Source organism: Motacilla alba, chromosome 19, assembly GCF_015832195.1.
Source record: "Motacilla alba alba isolate MOTALB_02 chromosome 19, Motacilla_alba_V1.0_pri, whole genome shotgun sequence".
NCBI classification, from domain to species: domain Eukaryota; kingdom Metazoa; phylum Chordata; class Aves; order Passeriformes; family Motacillidae; genus Motacilla; species Motacilla alba.
Genome location: NC_052034.1, coordinates 2,474,792 through 2,488,646, shown reverse-complemented (window position 1 = coordinate 2,488,646; position 13,855 = coordinate 2,474,792). Strand labels below are relative to the sequence as shown.

The window sequence follows — 13,855 nt, the reverse complement described above, 5'->3', positions numbered from 1 at the left end:
TTTTAATTTATTTGGAATATTTTTGGAGCAGGGGAGAAGAATCTGACCCCCCCACACCCTGTTGCCCTCGGACTCCGAAGAGACGAGCCTGGATTTTTCTCTCTCCCACGGCCAATCCTTCCCAGTCATTCCACAATTTGCCCCTTTCTCATCTGATGACTAAAGGAACAGGAGGAAGAGGAGGGGGGGTTCTGGATTAATTGCCCCCGCTGGATTATTTATTTTTTCCTGCTTCTCTTGCTTGGCATCTGAGAAGAGAGGAAGGAGGGATGTCAACTGATTTTTACCCCTAGCCCCCTGGATTAATTACCCCATTTTTATTCTCTTGTTGGATCAATTACCCCTTCACCTTACCTCCTCTCCCTCCCCTCCTTATGCGAACGAGAAGACAAGAGGAACAGGGAGGATTTTGATCTTAATCTCCCGTCGTTGGATTACTTACCACCTCCCTCTTTCTGTTCTCCCCTTCCACGGCGGCTTTACACCCCCGATTGAGCTCCAGAAGACGAGAAAACGTTCTGAGTTCCTCTTTAATTTTTTTTTTTAATTTTTTTTTTAAAATATATTTTTACCCCCCTCTCCCACACCTCTCTGTCTCTCCTCGCGGGTTATTCCCCCTGCCACTATTTCGCGTGCGTGTGTCTGTAAATCCCTTATTTAATTGTATTATTATTTGTGCGTGTGCAGAGCCCCCCTCCCCCTTTCCCTCTCGCTGTCTGTCTCTCCCTCTCTCTCTCTCTCTCTCTCTCTCTCTGTCTGTCTCTTTCTTTCTTGTCGGAGGCTGTGGGATAATGGCGTGTGGGTTGTGGCTGTGAGGATGAGTTCCTGCTTCGTGCCGAACGGGGCCAGCCTGGAGGATTGCCATTCCAACCTCTTCTGCCTGGTGAGTGTCGGCCCCCGGCGCACACACGCCCGGGGCCACCGAGGGAAGGGCTCGGAGCTCTGGGGGAGGGGGAAGGGGCAGTGGAAGCAAAGCAGCCATTTTTAGCAGAGCTTCTGCTGGATGAGCCCTCGGAGTAGGCCCTGCCTGGAGCAGCCAACTCTCCCATGCCCCTCTGGTTCCCCTCCATCGCTGTCTGTCTCGCCTCGCCCCTCCCTCCGCTTTCTTCCTGGGTAGTAGCCTCCCCGCAACTCGCCTTTTCCTCCCCTTGCCGTGCCTTCCAACTTTTCCTCCTTTCTCCCCTATGCCTGCCTCTGAGCGTGGTGTTTCTCGCAGGGGAAGGGAGCTGCTGCTGCTCCTCCCGGCCCCACATCTCGGGGAACTTTCTCTTTTCCCTCCTCACTCGTGACATCCCGGGCAAATCCGAGGCGAAACCTCCCTTCTTCCTCGCTTTCGAACGGATCCCTTTCCCTGCTTGTTTTTATTCTGGAGGGCTGCTTTTGGTGATGCCCTGCCTGTCGTGTGTTTTGATGTGCACCATTTTGTAGTCTTTTTTTAACCCAAATATCAAATCGTTCATATTGTTGCATTTTGGTAGCTCCGAGAGTAAATTCGATATAACTGGACTGTGATGCAATTTTTTGGTGTCTGTGCTGAGCTGTTTCATCAGCTTTTAATGCAAATGAGCTAATCTTAGCTGTCTGCCTGATATTTATGATCCTAGAGATTGTTACAACAATCCTGTGCCAATCTGTGGCACTCATATTTTTGGATGGAGGGGAATCTGGACAGCCTGACTGTGTCTGCAGCCTGCATCAGGCCTGCAGCTCCAGATTAATAGCACAATTTTAAATCTGAAAGTCTTTCTGAAGTAGCAACTGTTGCAGACAACCTTTCATCTAAATTGCTCTCCTGCTGAAGGTAGGGAGGCTGCCATGTTAGGTTTAAATGTTGCAGTAATCTTTTGTGTGTTGTCATATTGGGAAGACAAAAAATAGTAACTTCTTAGCAAAATGCCAGCCTGCCCGGCTCTGCCTTCCCAAAGAGAACCCGGGGCAATGCCTCCCCTACCTGCCTGAAGGTGCCTGTGCTCGAGTGAAAAAACTGAGTGCTAAAACTTGGTGTTGTGGTGGAGATAATCCAGGAATTGTCTGCTTCCCATTACACACAGTAGTGGCTCTTTCCCTGTGTAAAGTCAAATTAATTTTTGCCTAGGAAGGGGTTTAGTGGATCATTATCAACGTGGTTGCAGGTCTAACATATAATTGAATGATAAAACGAGGATTTAAATCGTTGAAATGTAGTGTGAGGAATGAAAAGTATGATAGCTCTGGGTAAAATCAGTGAAGACGAGAGATTTCCTGGGGGAGAGACAGAATTTTTTGCCATGGAGAAACTTGTGAAATTTTCCCAAGTGGTGGATGGCTGGAAGAATGTGTGATTTACTGTATCACCTATTTCCATGGAGTAATCTTGGATGGAAAAGGCAGTGTATGCATAAGTAGGCAAAAAGAAAGATGTTCTTTGCTAAGGCAAGTGTTTAGGAGATTGGACTGTGTCAGCCTGTGAATAATAACATTACTCACTCGTCTTTCACTCTTTTACTTTAAATCAAATCTGATTTTTCTCTGTGTAACCTTAAAGCTGCAGTGAAAACAAACAGCTCTTGCTTTACTGCAGTTATTTAACGAGCTATTAAACCAGGACCCCTGATTATTCCCAATTTATCTCCTCAAGCACACAAAACTTACCAACCCGGGTGTTTTGGAAGTAAATACAAGGGAATGTATTTATTTCCTAGTGAAGAGAAATGATCAGGAATATCTAGAATTGTTGAAGATGTAGCCTGAGAGGGAAGGAAGGAAGGAAGGAAGAAAGGAACTTGTAGAATTTGTTATAAATCCTTGACTTGAGTCAACTTGCAACTCAGTGCTGACCCAAGATAAACAACTGTGTAATTTTCCCTGGGTTTTCTTGAAGCCTCATGAAACAATTCAAACCCAAATGCTCCAAGGTATGTCACGGACAACAACACCAACAACAAATAAATTTCTGAGGCAAACTCAGACATTCCATGGTTACTGTCAGGATTGAAAACGACTGGTTCCCCTGAAGTCCTGGGGCATCCCTCTCCCCGTGCCACCACCTGGAAGCAGGACGTGCTTGCTGCAGGTGCCCGCACCCTGACAGCTCTGTTCTCTCTGCAGGCTGATCTAACTGGGATTAAATGGAAGCGCTACGTGTGGCAGGGCCCAACGTCTGCCCCCATCCTGTTCCCGGTGACGGAGGAGGATCCCATCCTGAGCAGCTTCAGCCGCTGCCTCAAGGCCGACGTGCTCAGCGTCTGGCGCCGGGACCAGAGGCCCGGGCGCAGGGAGCTCTGGATATTCTGGTGGGGGGATGACCCCAACTTTGCTGACCTGATCCATCACGATCTCTCAGGTAGGAGCTTGCTCGCACCTTTGGGCGCTGGAAGGATCCTGCTACTCAGGGCTGGTTTCTGACACCTGCGCCAGGTGGAGGGTTGTCTCCAGAAAAGATAAATTCGTTGCTGTGACCCTCACCAAATTATTGCAGCAGTGATCAACCATCTGCTCTGTGTGCAGCTCACCTTGGGCTGCTGGATGTTTGAGAATCGAGGGTTTTGCTCCCCACTTGTTCCCTTGAAAAAAGCAAAACACAAGCCTATGAGTTTTGGCAGCTTCTACATGAGAAAGCTGTGCTGAAAGCTGTGCCTGTGATTCACAAGTGATGTCTTAAACATGTTTTGATAAGATCCCTTTTGTTGGGCAATTAGAATCTTCAAATTCAAATAGTAAAGCTCATTTTATTATGTAATAAGAAGTGTAGCTATCTGGGCAGCTCTTGAGCCATTTGGAGTTGTTTTGGTTGGAATTCACACCATCAGTGAGAAGCCCTCAGAAGGAGGCACCAGGAACTAACCAGCTGTTTCCATGCAAAACCTGTAAACCTTCAGGTTTTATGATTCCTCTCCCCCCCTTTTCCTGGTGCCCTGAACCTGCTTTCAAACCCAGCCTTTTGAAAGACTGACAATATTTGTATTTCTCAATAATGTTGTACTTCAGTTTTGGCACCTTCCTTTGGAAATGTTTGCTTGTTGAGCTCAATTCCCCACGTAGATGGTTTCCAGCTGCTTATCAGCAAGGTGACGAAGTTAGATATTTAAATTGGGTGAGTCTAAAGGTGAGACTGAACTAATTCGAGTTAAAAAAAAAAAAAAACAACAAACACATCACTCTAATTTCCTTTCAAATAATGTACAGTATTCAGATTACTGAAGTGTAAAATGAGACCAAGGTTTGGTGACCTGGTAACCAGAAATTGTTAATGCTGCCTCTGTGTGTGTGTGTGTGTGTGGATAAGCTGGAGAACAAACAGGAGTTTAAAGTGCCACTGAGGAAGTTGACTTGAAACAATTTAATAATGTGTGGAATTTTCATACAAAAATACTGTGATCTGAAAAACAATTGACGCACTGAAATGATGTTTATTTCTTTGAATAGCTGACTTCAAAGATTGGGCTGTTGCTCCTATTCCTGTCTGTTCTGGAACTACAGACTTTGCATTTTAAATGGCACTTACACTGGAGTTTGCTTGATATTTTAGTGCATTTGAGGCTTCCTTATTATGACCTATAAATAACCTCAGTTTTGACCTGCAGGGAACATCCTTTGTGTGGCTGAGGTGTAACTTAGACCCAGTGCTGGGTGGTTTTGGCCTGGGCCTGCCCTGAGCCAAGACCAACACTTGTGTGGAAGGACCTGTGTGAATTTTGTGTGCCCCTGGCTGTGGGATTAAATTGAGGCAAACGCATTTAAAATGGGAAATCCAGGGAAATCGAAGCCATTTGGAAAGTGCAATTTTGTGCTGCCTAACCACTACAATTATTTGTTTGAGCAACTTTCTTTGCCACCTCTTGAATCTGTCTGCTGGTGATTTATCACAGAGGGACATTTGGAAACAGCAGTGGTTTGGAGCTGGAGTTTCAGCTCAGCACCTTGTTTGTGCTTGTCCAGAATTACCCTTTTGCACAGGTAGATAAGCAGGTATCATCCCAGGACTTACCAGCTCTTAACCTCTCTTAGGGTATAAGGGAGAGATAGTGGAGGATTAGAGTCTCCCAGCCATGTCTTTGGGTATTTTCTTGGTTCAGGTCACCTGTGGGTGCCTGTGCTTCCCAGAGCTGTTCCACACGTGTTCTGTGTGATGCTGCTACTCCTGAGGCTGTCACCTGTGTCTGCCCGGAGCTGTGTCTGCCACCTTGGGCTCTGCAGAGCTTTTGTCCTCCTCGAATGAAAAAGAGAATTTGTGTGTGAGGCTCTTGTGCCAGGAGTTGGTCCAGATCCTCCTCTGCATCGCAGAGGAGCTGGCTGAGGGGTGCCCACAGCTGCGCTTTTTCTCTTTGCTGTTACACAAAATCTTCACGTGGATCTCATAGAAGAGAGAATTATGGCTGAACCCAAACAATGTTATCTGACCTTTGTCGTAGCCTAATGGATTTTTTCATCGGTGGACAATTTCTCCTGGTAATTCACACTGCCTTGTTCTCCCAATGACTGCTTGTTACATTTTCAATGGGAATGATAAATGACTTCTTAGCACAGGCTTGTTACCTGCAAAATTGATTGGAAATTGTTTGCTGCTGGAGGTTGAGGTGCTGCCTCATTTCGAAGTTTGCTGCTGGATAGGTGAGGGATTGTCCTGGAGGATGGGGAGAGGGAGGAATCTGGGAGCAGTTTGTCCCTTAGTGCCTTTGGACAGATTTCTCCTGGAGAAGTGGCCCTTGAGAGAGCCCTGGTTAGAAATCTGCCAGAGCCAGGTTCATAACTCTTGGTTCTGGCTCCCTTTGGTCTGAAATTCTGCCTGCTAAGGAGAGGTTGGTATTTTGACAGTTTCTGACTTTTTTGGTGATGTGCAGTTTGAGTGAACAATGGGTGTTCAGTGACTGGAACACATCTTGGTTATCAGCCCTGGGGGATTTGAAATATGTCAGCCTTCCCGAACCCTTTTGTCCCCTTCCCAAGATGCCTTCAGCAGGGGACGCAGAGCGTTGTGAATGTACATCTATGCATATCAGATTGAAGAAATAAATGCTATCTCTGTGTTCAGCTGCACATTCTAGAAGTTCACTCTCTGCCCTGGAGTCACGTTTGAATCCTGCTCGTGGCTGTGTCAGAGTTCTCCTTGCAAGCCTTGGATAAGTGTCTTGTTGATGGTCAGGGATTGTTGTTGCCCGGGGGCATGTCAAAAGGAGACTTGTTCAGAGATGCTGATTGATCAGGAATATTGACTTCACTCAATCATTTATTTTTTTCCCTTCCCTAGGAACCTACTTACTGTACACACAGCCAAAAAACCAGAGGTCTATTTCCAACCCAACGTAGCTAGAGGCAGACAGAAGTTAGTGAAATGTTATTTTAGCCTCTAACAACCTCAAAGGTTATGTTTTTGTTCTGACAGTGAGGCTTGATTATAGTAATTCTTGCAACTCAAACCCTAAAGTAGGACATCTCTTCCAATTTCAGCAGGCAATGGTCTCTCACGGCTCTGATCAGCAGTTATTTTATTAGAAAGGTTCTTTCTTATTTTCCTGTGGCTACTTCTACTCTCAGATTATTTTCTTTTCAATTGGCAGTAGATGATTTTAAACCTGAGAACAGTCGGGTATGAATTATGTACAAGACATAGTCCCAAGGAAATGGTTACAATTTGATTAATGCTGGGATAGGGGAATGCTGCTATATGGCTTTGACCTTCAAATTGCATCTTTTAAATGGTGAGCTGCAAGATGTATCTTTTTCATTCTGGTGTCTATTAAATTTGGTTAATTTACTTTAAAAATTAAAGAGTTGTCTGTCATCTATCAAGATAATCAGTTTTTGTTTGCTGAACAATCTTGCTCGTGCTTCTGTGAGGGGGAAATGTATAAAAATAATTCCGGTTGGAGGAGAGCTTGGGAGAATCCTGATGTTTGTCTGTCTGGTAAAAACAGCCATGGCAGCAAAGACTAACATGTGTCGTGTAGTTTTCAATGCATGTGCCTTATAGATCAAATCCCTGCTCCCAAAAATTCGGTGAGATTGTGCTGATGTCAGCACTGAGTGTCTCATTACTCCAGGACAATGGAAAGCCGAGGATGAGCCAGTTATCATTCCAAGGGGCTGCAAACCCTGCCAGTTGCAAGGAGTTGGCAAAGGCAGCTTGGAGAAGAGTTCAGCCAGTGATGCCTTTTTAAAATAACAATTGCTGCCTAAGATCATTTTAACTCCTACAAAAAATACCCCAAAAAATGACAAAAAAGGGAAAGGATGCTTTAAAAAACCTTTTGCACCTGGTGTGAGCACGGTGAGCTGCAGCCCCTTGTCTGGGAAGGATCTGTGTGTTCTGTGTCAGGCAGGAGAGGCATTCCAAGTGTTCTTGCTGCATTGATGCTTCAGCATTTCTTTAGTCCTCCATGTTAGAGATGTAGCCACTTAAGCAAAACTGCTGATAAGCATTATGCAAAAATTACTGAAGCAGTTTTATCAAACTTCTGTGACTTGCAGTGAGCTCAGAGGTGACAAAGATTTAATTCCCCCCCCCCCATTTTTCCTTGACCAACATGCACGTGAAATATCTGTGGAGTCAGGTGAAAATTGCTTTGTCACAGCCAGTGAGGATTTGGCATCGTGTCATGTTGGTTGTGTGTACAACGTCACGTGCAAAATGACCTGGATAAATCAGCACAGTGAAATATTTTACTTACACTGCTACATCTACCTGAATATGGAATTACTTAGTGTGGTGGAGGATATTGGATCATTATCTGGGAAGTTTTTCAGCTTTTCTTGTGGCTTTGTAGCCAAAGTTAGACCCAGCAAATGGTGAAGGAGAGCAGTTACCTTGTTATGTTTATAAACTGCCATGGCTACTCTCTTACAGAAAGGTTCTGCTTTGAAATTGTCAGGATTTAGAAAAGATTCTGCTGGCTAGAGAGCATAAAACCCCTGTGTGTGATACAAGCAGCACAAAAACTAACCTGGAATGGTGCTGAATGTTTCCACTGTGGGATTTTGGACAGTTTGGGTGTGCAGAGTCTTGGATTCAGATTCTGTTCAGTGAGTGTAGATAACAGACACCACTCTAATAGCAACAAACTTCAGCTGTCTTACTCAGATTCTTTTATTAGTATTTTCAAATTGTTTTCCTTTTTTTTTTTCCCTGCAGAATCTGTTGCTTGTCTCTTGTTTCAGGTCCTCAAAATGGTATTTCAATAGCTTTGCTGGGTAATTCTTGCTTCGAGCAGTTTAAAGTATTTTAATTCAAAAATCTGGGTTTTTGAATAGAAAACTTCTACTCCAAGTGTTTCTGTCAGATCATTACAATATTGTGTACAGCAGCAATTTCACATTACTCTCTTTATTTACTCCCCTTGCAATCTGAGGTTTCTGTAGGAAGTTTAATTGTATAAATCAAGTTTGTGTCAGTGTTTTTATAACTGGCACAGTCATATAAAGGCAGAAAGGGAGCCTGTGAGGTAAGAAATGCTTCCAAAAGACAAGGCTCAATCCTGAAATGAAAGAATGGATTTTTCCCCTGTGTAATTGAAGTAATTGGGGGGGAATTGTAGCCCAAAGTGGAGGCTTTGTTTCTTTGCATAGTTTATTTTAGAGGTTCATTGAGCATTGGGGAGATATTTTTAATGGTGTGATAAACACTCAGCCTGTGCAGGAACTGGTGTTTACTGGTGTCCTGTGTGTTAAAGGAAGGAGGGAAATTCGTGTTCTTAAGTCTTGTCAAAAATGTCATTTTCAAGGCTGCATGTTTATCTTGCAATAAAGATTTATCTCCATATATGTATTACTTCTTAGAAATCCTTGATTAATAAATTTAGCTAAGTATTTGTGAATAACAATATGCTTTCAAAACCTGACATGAATTACATTTTAATGTTTAAAGATACTCCTTATTCAGAATTCACTAAAATTTTGTATTTGGAGGCTGGTCCAAATTTTTTCTTTACTTCTCCAAGAGCACCACACAGACAGAAGGGCATGATCAGTAAAAAATGAACTTTACTGGTCCAGGTGAACTGTGGGAAGAATGGAGAGCATAAAACTTCTGAAGACTTCCAATAAAATTGGTAATATTGAGAAGGTGCTGACTGAAAAAGTTTGTTTACGTGTAGTATGCAAATTGGTTTTTTTCTGGCCATTGTTTCCATGAATTCTTCATTCCCTGATCATTTTTAGCTTCATTTGAGGAAAACTCTGTCTGATATGTGATGTAAAGAGACAGGGAGCAGTGGGATATGAGTATAAATTGTTTAATGGATTGACATAAAAATAAGTGTGCTGGGGAAGAGTTGAGTGCTTTGGACAGCTGAGAGAACTCATCAAAAATAAAGTACTCATAACCTTCAGGTTGCCAGAGCACTTCTGTGGATAACACTTGTCCAAAGTGAAATTGTGGCTTAGCACCTTTTGAAAAATGAGTCAGCAACTTCTTTTGGTTTGTTAGCATTATCAGATTGAGCATATGAATTTATTGTTTAAGATTAGAGGACAGAAGTGCCTCCTGCTCTCCCCCTGCTTTAATGAATGGTTTGCTGTGTACAATTTTCTGTTAAGTGGGAGGGGTTTTCTCATGTAGAGAAACAACAATTTGAATTAAGAAGAAAAATAGTTGGCAGATGTGAGCAGATGTCATGTTTGCTTCTCTCCACCACTAAAATGGGGGGAGGGGAGTGACTAAATAGACTTCAGAAAGTCAGAGAACACTTACTGCTGGGCTTTTTTTGCATGAATTTGAATAATGTTCTGAAATAAGGGTTTCTTGAACTGACAGCTTCTTTTACCTTCCCTTTCTGTGGCAAGGTGCACCTCACTCAGAGCAGGTGGTCTGGTGAGCAAAAATTGGAGTTCTAATTGTGATTTCCATCTCAAAGCTTGCACTTTCTGCACATAACACACTCAGCTGAGAGCTCTCTGCTTCTGCAGTAACCTAAGGGAGGAGAGCTTGCAAGAATTACATCCTGGGCAAGTCCCTGCATGGAAACTTGCTCATAACTTGGTGGTCAGAGAGCTGATCCTGAATGAAGCTTCATCCATCCTAAGTGAAGCAGCTGACTACAGAGAGCGGAGACCTCTCCTCTGTGTGACCATCAGAACACAGGATTTGTGTTCCTCCAGTGTCCCTGCAATTTCAGCGCCTTCCGTGGCATTGCTGCACCAGGCAGCACTGACACAACCAGAGCACGCAGCCTCGAGCTGCACCGAGGGAAATTTAGGTTGGATATTAGGAAAAAGTTTTTTACAGAAAGGGTGATGAAGTTCTGGAGTGGCTGCCCGGGGAGGTGGTGGAGTCACATCCCTGGGTGTGTTTAACCAAGCCTGAACGTGGCACTGGGTGCCAGGGTGGGTTGGACTCAATGATCTTAAAGATCTCTTCCAACCCAGTGATTCTGTGAATTCTGTGAAACCTGTAATATGCCAAAACAACATTAGGCATAAAACCTGGAATTAGCTCCTTCCATTCCGTCTTCCAGAAGGTCCTGGATGCAGTGGATGTGCTTGGAATGATCGCTGGCTATGACACGAGCTGTGTACAAACCGAGCGTGTAACCTTTGAAATGGTGAGGAGTTTATTGTGCAGCTAAAGTCCAACGTGACGAGCTCAGGAGTTAATGTTTGCTCTGCTGAGCTGCTTTGGGTCCTGCTCTGGAGCTGAGTGCTGCCCCTGGCCAGGGCTGTGCCTGGGCATCCACCAGAGCCGCAACCTCTGCGCTTGGCACGGGCGCTTCACGCCCTTTGACTTTGGACTTTTGTTGCTTTTTGTTACAAGAGCAGTGTGTGATGTTTCTCTAGTGAGTTACTGTGTTATCTTGTAGCTTTCCAGTTTTTAAAAACAAGTTCTTGCTGCGCTCCAGCTCTGGAGTAGGGTGGTGGGGTGGGAACCTCGTGGTGAGGTCTCTGCTTTGGGAAATGCTGCTCCTTGTTTTTCCTTGTCTTTCCCAGAAAATTATTTCATGGAATGATTCATCTGTAATGATGCACACCTCCTTTTTTATAAATGATGGGGCAGGTCTGTTTACTCTTATTCTGGCCCTCAGAGTTCCTGGGAGTAACTTTCTTTTACTCACAATACTGGCCTTGTGTGGAAATGTACTTTTCCCTGTGTGGAATATAGCAAAATACAAACACGGTCACCCTGTTCTGGTTCCAGTAGTATTGAAATTCCCTTCTCTGTCATCTCTGTCTTAAATATTGTTTATTGTAGTAATCTGTAAGGTTTTTTTCCTAACTAAAACTCTTGGGTGTCTGGTTTTCTAGATGCTCTCTAATTTAAGGATATCAAGACTTTAGTTAATAATATTGCAACCTTTTAAGCTTGTAAGTGGCTTCCAGAGAAAGGTGAAGGGGCTTATTTCCAGGGGGGATTTAAAATGCAAGGATTTGGCTGTGTTGCTGAGGTTTTCTGACCATGCAGCAAAGCAGGAGAACCAAAATGCTCTGTGAGGGAGAGGGGGGCAGGCAGGACACTGCTGTCAGACCTGTGCTGCTGGAGCAGAGCTGGACTCCAGCCCCTGGAGATGTGCAGGGACAGGGGCTGTGACAGAGGGGCAACCTGTTCTCACGTGGGGCTCCTTGTGGAGCTTGGAGCAACGACCTCCACAGGTCCCCTCCGACCTAAATTATTCCATGACTATCCAGAGACTGCAGTAAAAATATGTCTCCTTATCTATGTCAGACAAACTTCTCCTCTCTGCTGCTGCCTGGAGTATGAAAGCAATGGCATTTGAAGAGTAGCTCTGCTAGGTTAGTCCAAGGAGACCAGGAGCACATCCTGAGGGATAGATGTAAACCACAAAATCGAGGAATTAGAGCCATAAAGGTAAGATCTGATTGCCAGTGATTTAAGGGCACTATCTCAAGCTTTATTATATTATTATCCTCCTGTTAGTGTTGCTGGGGGATGAATGATATCAGATATATTCTGGGAGAGACCCAGGAACTTCCAGATGTCCCTTGTTTTACCTGGCTAAGGGAGTTGGAGTGCCAGTGCAGCTCTTTGGACCAGTGCTTGTGCTTTGAGGGCCTCCAGACCCTGTTCAAACCCTGAGCAGGAGCCAGAGTGGTGGGAGAAGTTGCAGCTCCTTGTCATAAATCTTGCTTTTCCATTTGGCAGATCAACCTGGCTTGTGCAAGTTGGATTCCAGGGCTGTGTTTGATTTGTGGGCACAGAAGATATCAGTGTTTGACTTCAGCATCCCATCAGTAGGAACTGGGCATTGTCTTGCTGATTTTTCTCTCTGTGTACATCAGAAAGCAGGGCTAGGCTGCTTAAATATCTTCGTTTTTAATGTTGAATTTGAAAGAAAAATGTCAGTTTTGAGTCTTCTGGGGAGAATCAGGTTGCTCTTAGCAATATTCTGAAGCTGAGCATTTTTCATAATCTCTAGCAAATTGTTGATCGTTGAGGGTCAGTTGATTGGTGACTTTTGTTCCTGGCTTTCTTCAGTCCATGCTACTCAAAGACACCAGGATATATGAAGTCTGGCTTTGGTAAATTTGGCAAATTGTCACCAATTCTGCAGGATGAGTGACCCAGACTCCCCAAAACACGAGGCACCTTGCAGACAGATCACACGGCGCTCTTGCAGGCTGCAATCCACGACGTGCCGCTGCTACTCGTTTCTTTTGTGTACCAATAACTGTTGAATCTTCTTTCCCTGTGGGGGATGAGCTATTTTTCCAGCTGATCACTTTTAGCAGTTCCATCACAAAGTAAGCAGAGTTATCTGAGCATTACAGGCTGGTTTTGCTTGCGTGTTATGCTGTGAATATCTCTTAAAAGCCTGTGGGAGAGAAAAGGCTATTGTGATAGGTGTGGAATGACAGGATGGAATGGAAAGGTGATTTCTGTTTCCCCTGTGCCTTGCAGAAGAGGAAGATGGGGTTTGGGAGAACGGGCTGTCCTACGAGTGCCGCACTCTGCTGTTCAAGGCTGTTCACAACCTGCTGGAGAGGTGTCTGATGAACAGGAACTTCGTGCGCATCGGCAAGTGGTTCGTGAAGCCCTACGAGAAGGATGAGAAACCCATCAACAAGAGGTAGGAGCCTTTATTTTGCTCTGTTGAACAAGTTAGAGGGTTTATTCTTTGTGCTAGAAGAAAGATTTGATTAAGAGACTCCTGTGGATGATTTATTCTGGAGCCTGGGTCTCTGCTCTTTCGTATTTTGCTGCTTTTTTGGAGTTCTTCAAAACTTATGATGAAAGGAAGTGATGCTAGACATGGTAAACAATCTTCTGTCCAGACCAGTGGGTGTTGGGAAAGAAGGAAGAGTCTTTCAGAAAGGAAGAAAAAGATCCCTGAATGAAGGTGTCTTTTTTAAGGTCCTGAATGAAGGACCTTATGAAGATCCACCTGTCCTGGACCTGCAGGTGACTGGAACTAGGTCTGCTTGCTAACACCAAGAAAGACTCATCGTGGAGAGCTCCCAGCTGAGCTTGGGATAAATGGCATCCCATGGGAGATGCTGAGAGTTTGGAATGTCAGCTCCTGGTCAGGAGAAGGATGGTGTCTGGGAATGCTGCTGTTAAAAGAATCCACGTGGCCTCCATGCTGGGGGGGAGGAGGGTGAGGAGAGAATTTTTGATCTAAATTGGAAGGACTTCTTCTCATGGTTCTAACGTGGTTTGACACGGTCTATGTTGCCTAGCAATAAATAATGAAATGACTAAAAACTAGGTTAGCTGGAACAAGTTTAATCGCTGTTCCCAAATCAGCTTTTAAAATCCAAAGTAATTTAAAGCTTAGATGATGGGATTTTTTGTGTGGCTTTTTTTTTTTGTGTGTGTGTGTGTCTATGTATGTGTTAAATCTTGCAGGAAATTTTGAGATCAGTGGCTTTGCTTGTTGGGTGTGGAGTTGGCCATTGTTGGCATCTTCTGCAATAAATTTAAACTTGAAAG

The 13,855-nt window shown here is 44.2% G+C and overlaps 1 protein-coding gene across 3 annotated transcripts in view; it reads left to right on the top strand.

Annotated features, from left to right (window-relative positions):
- The first annotated feature begins 755 nt into the window (after positions 1-755).
- The window catches only part of MED13 (mediator complex subunit 13), a 53,899-nt gene continuing 40,799 nt past the window's right edge, over positions 756-13,855 (top strand). For all 3 annotated transcript variants that reach the window (XM_038158471.1, XM_038158470.1, XM_038158472.1), the window contains exons 1-3: positions 756-883; positions 3,088-3,322; positions 12,824-12,992. In XM_038158471.1, coding sequence (XP_038014399.1) covers positions 818-883; positions 3,088-3,322; positions 12,824-12,992 — 470 coding nt within the window. In that variant the 5' untranslated portion in view covers positions 756-817. The remainder of the gene's footprint in view (positions 884-3,087; positions 3,323-12,823; positions 12,993-13,855) is intronic.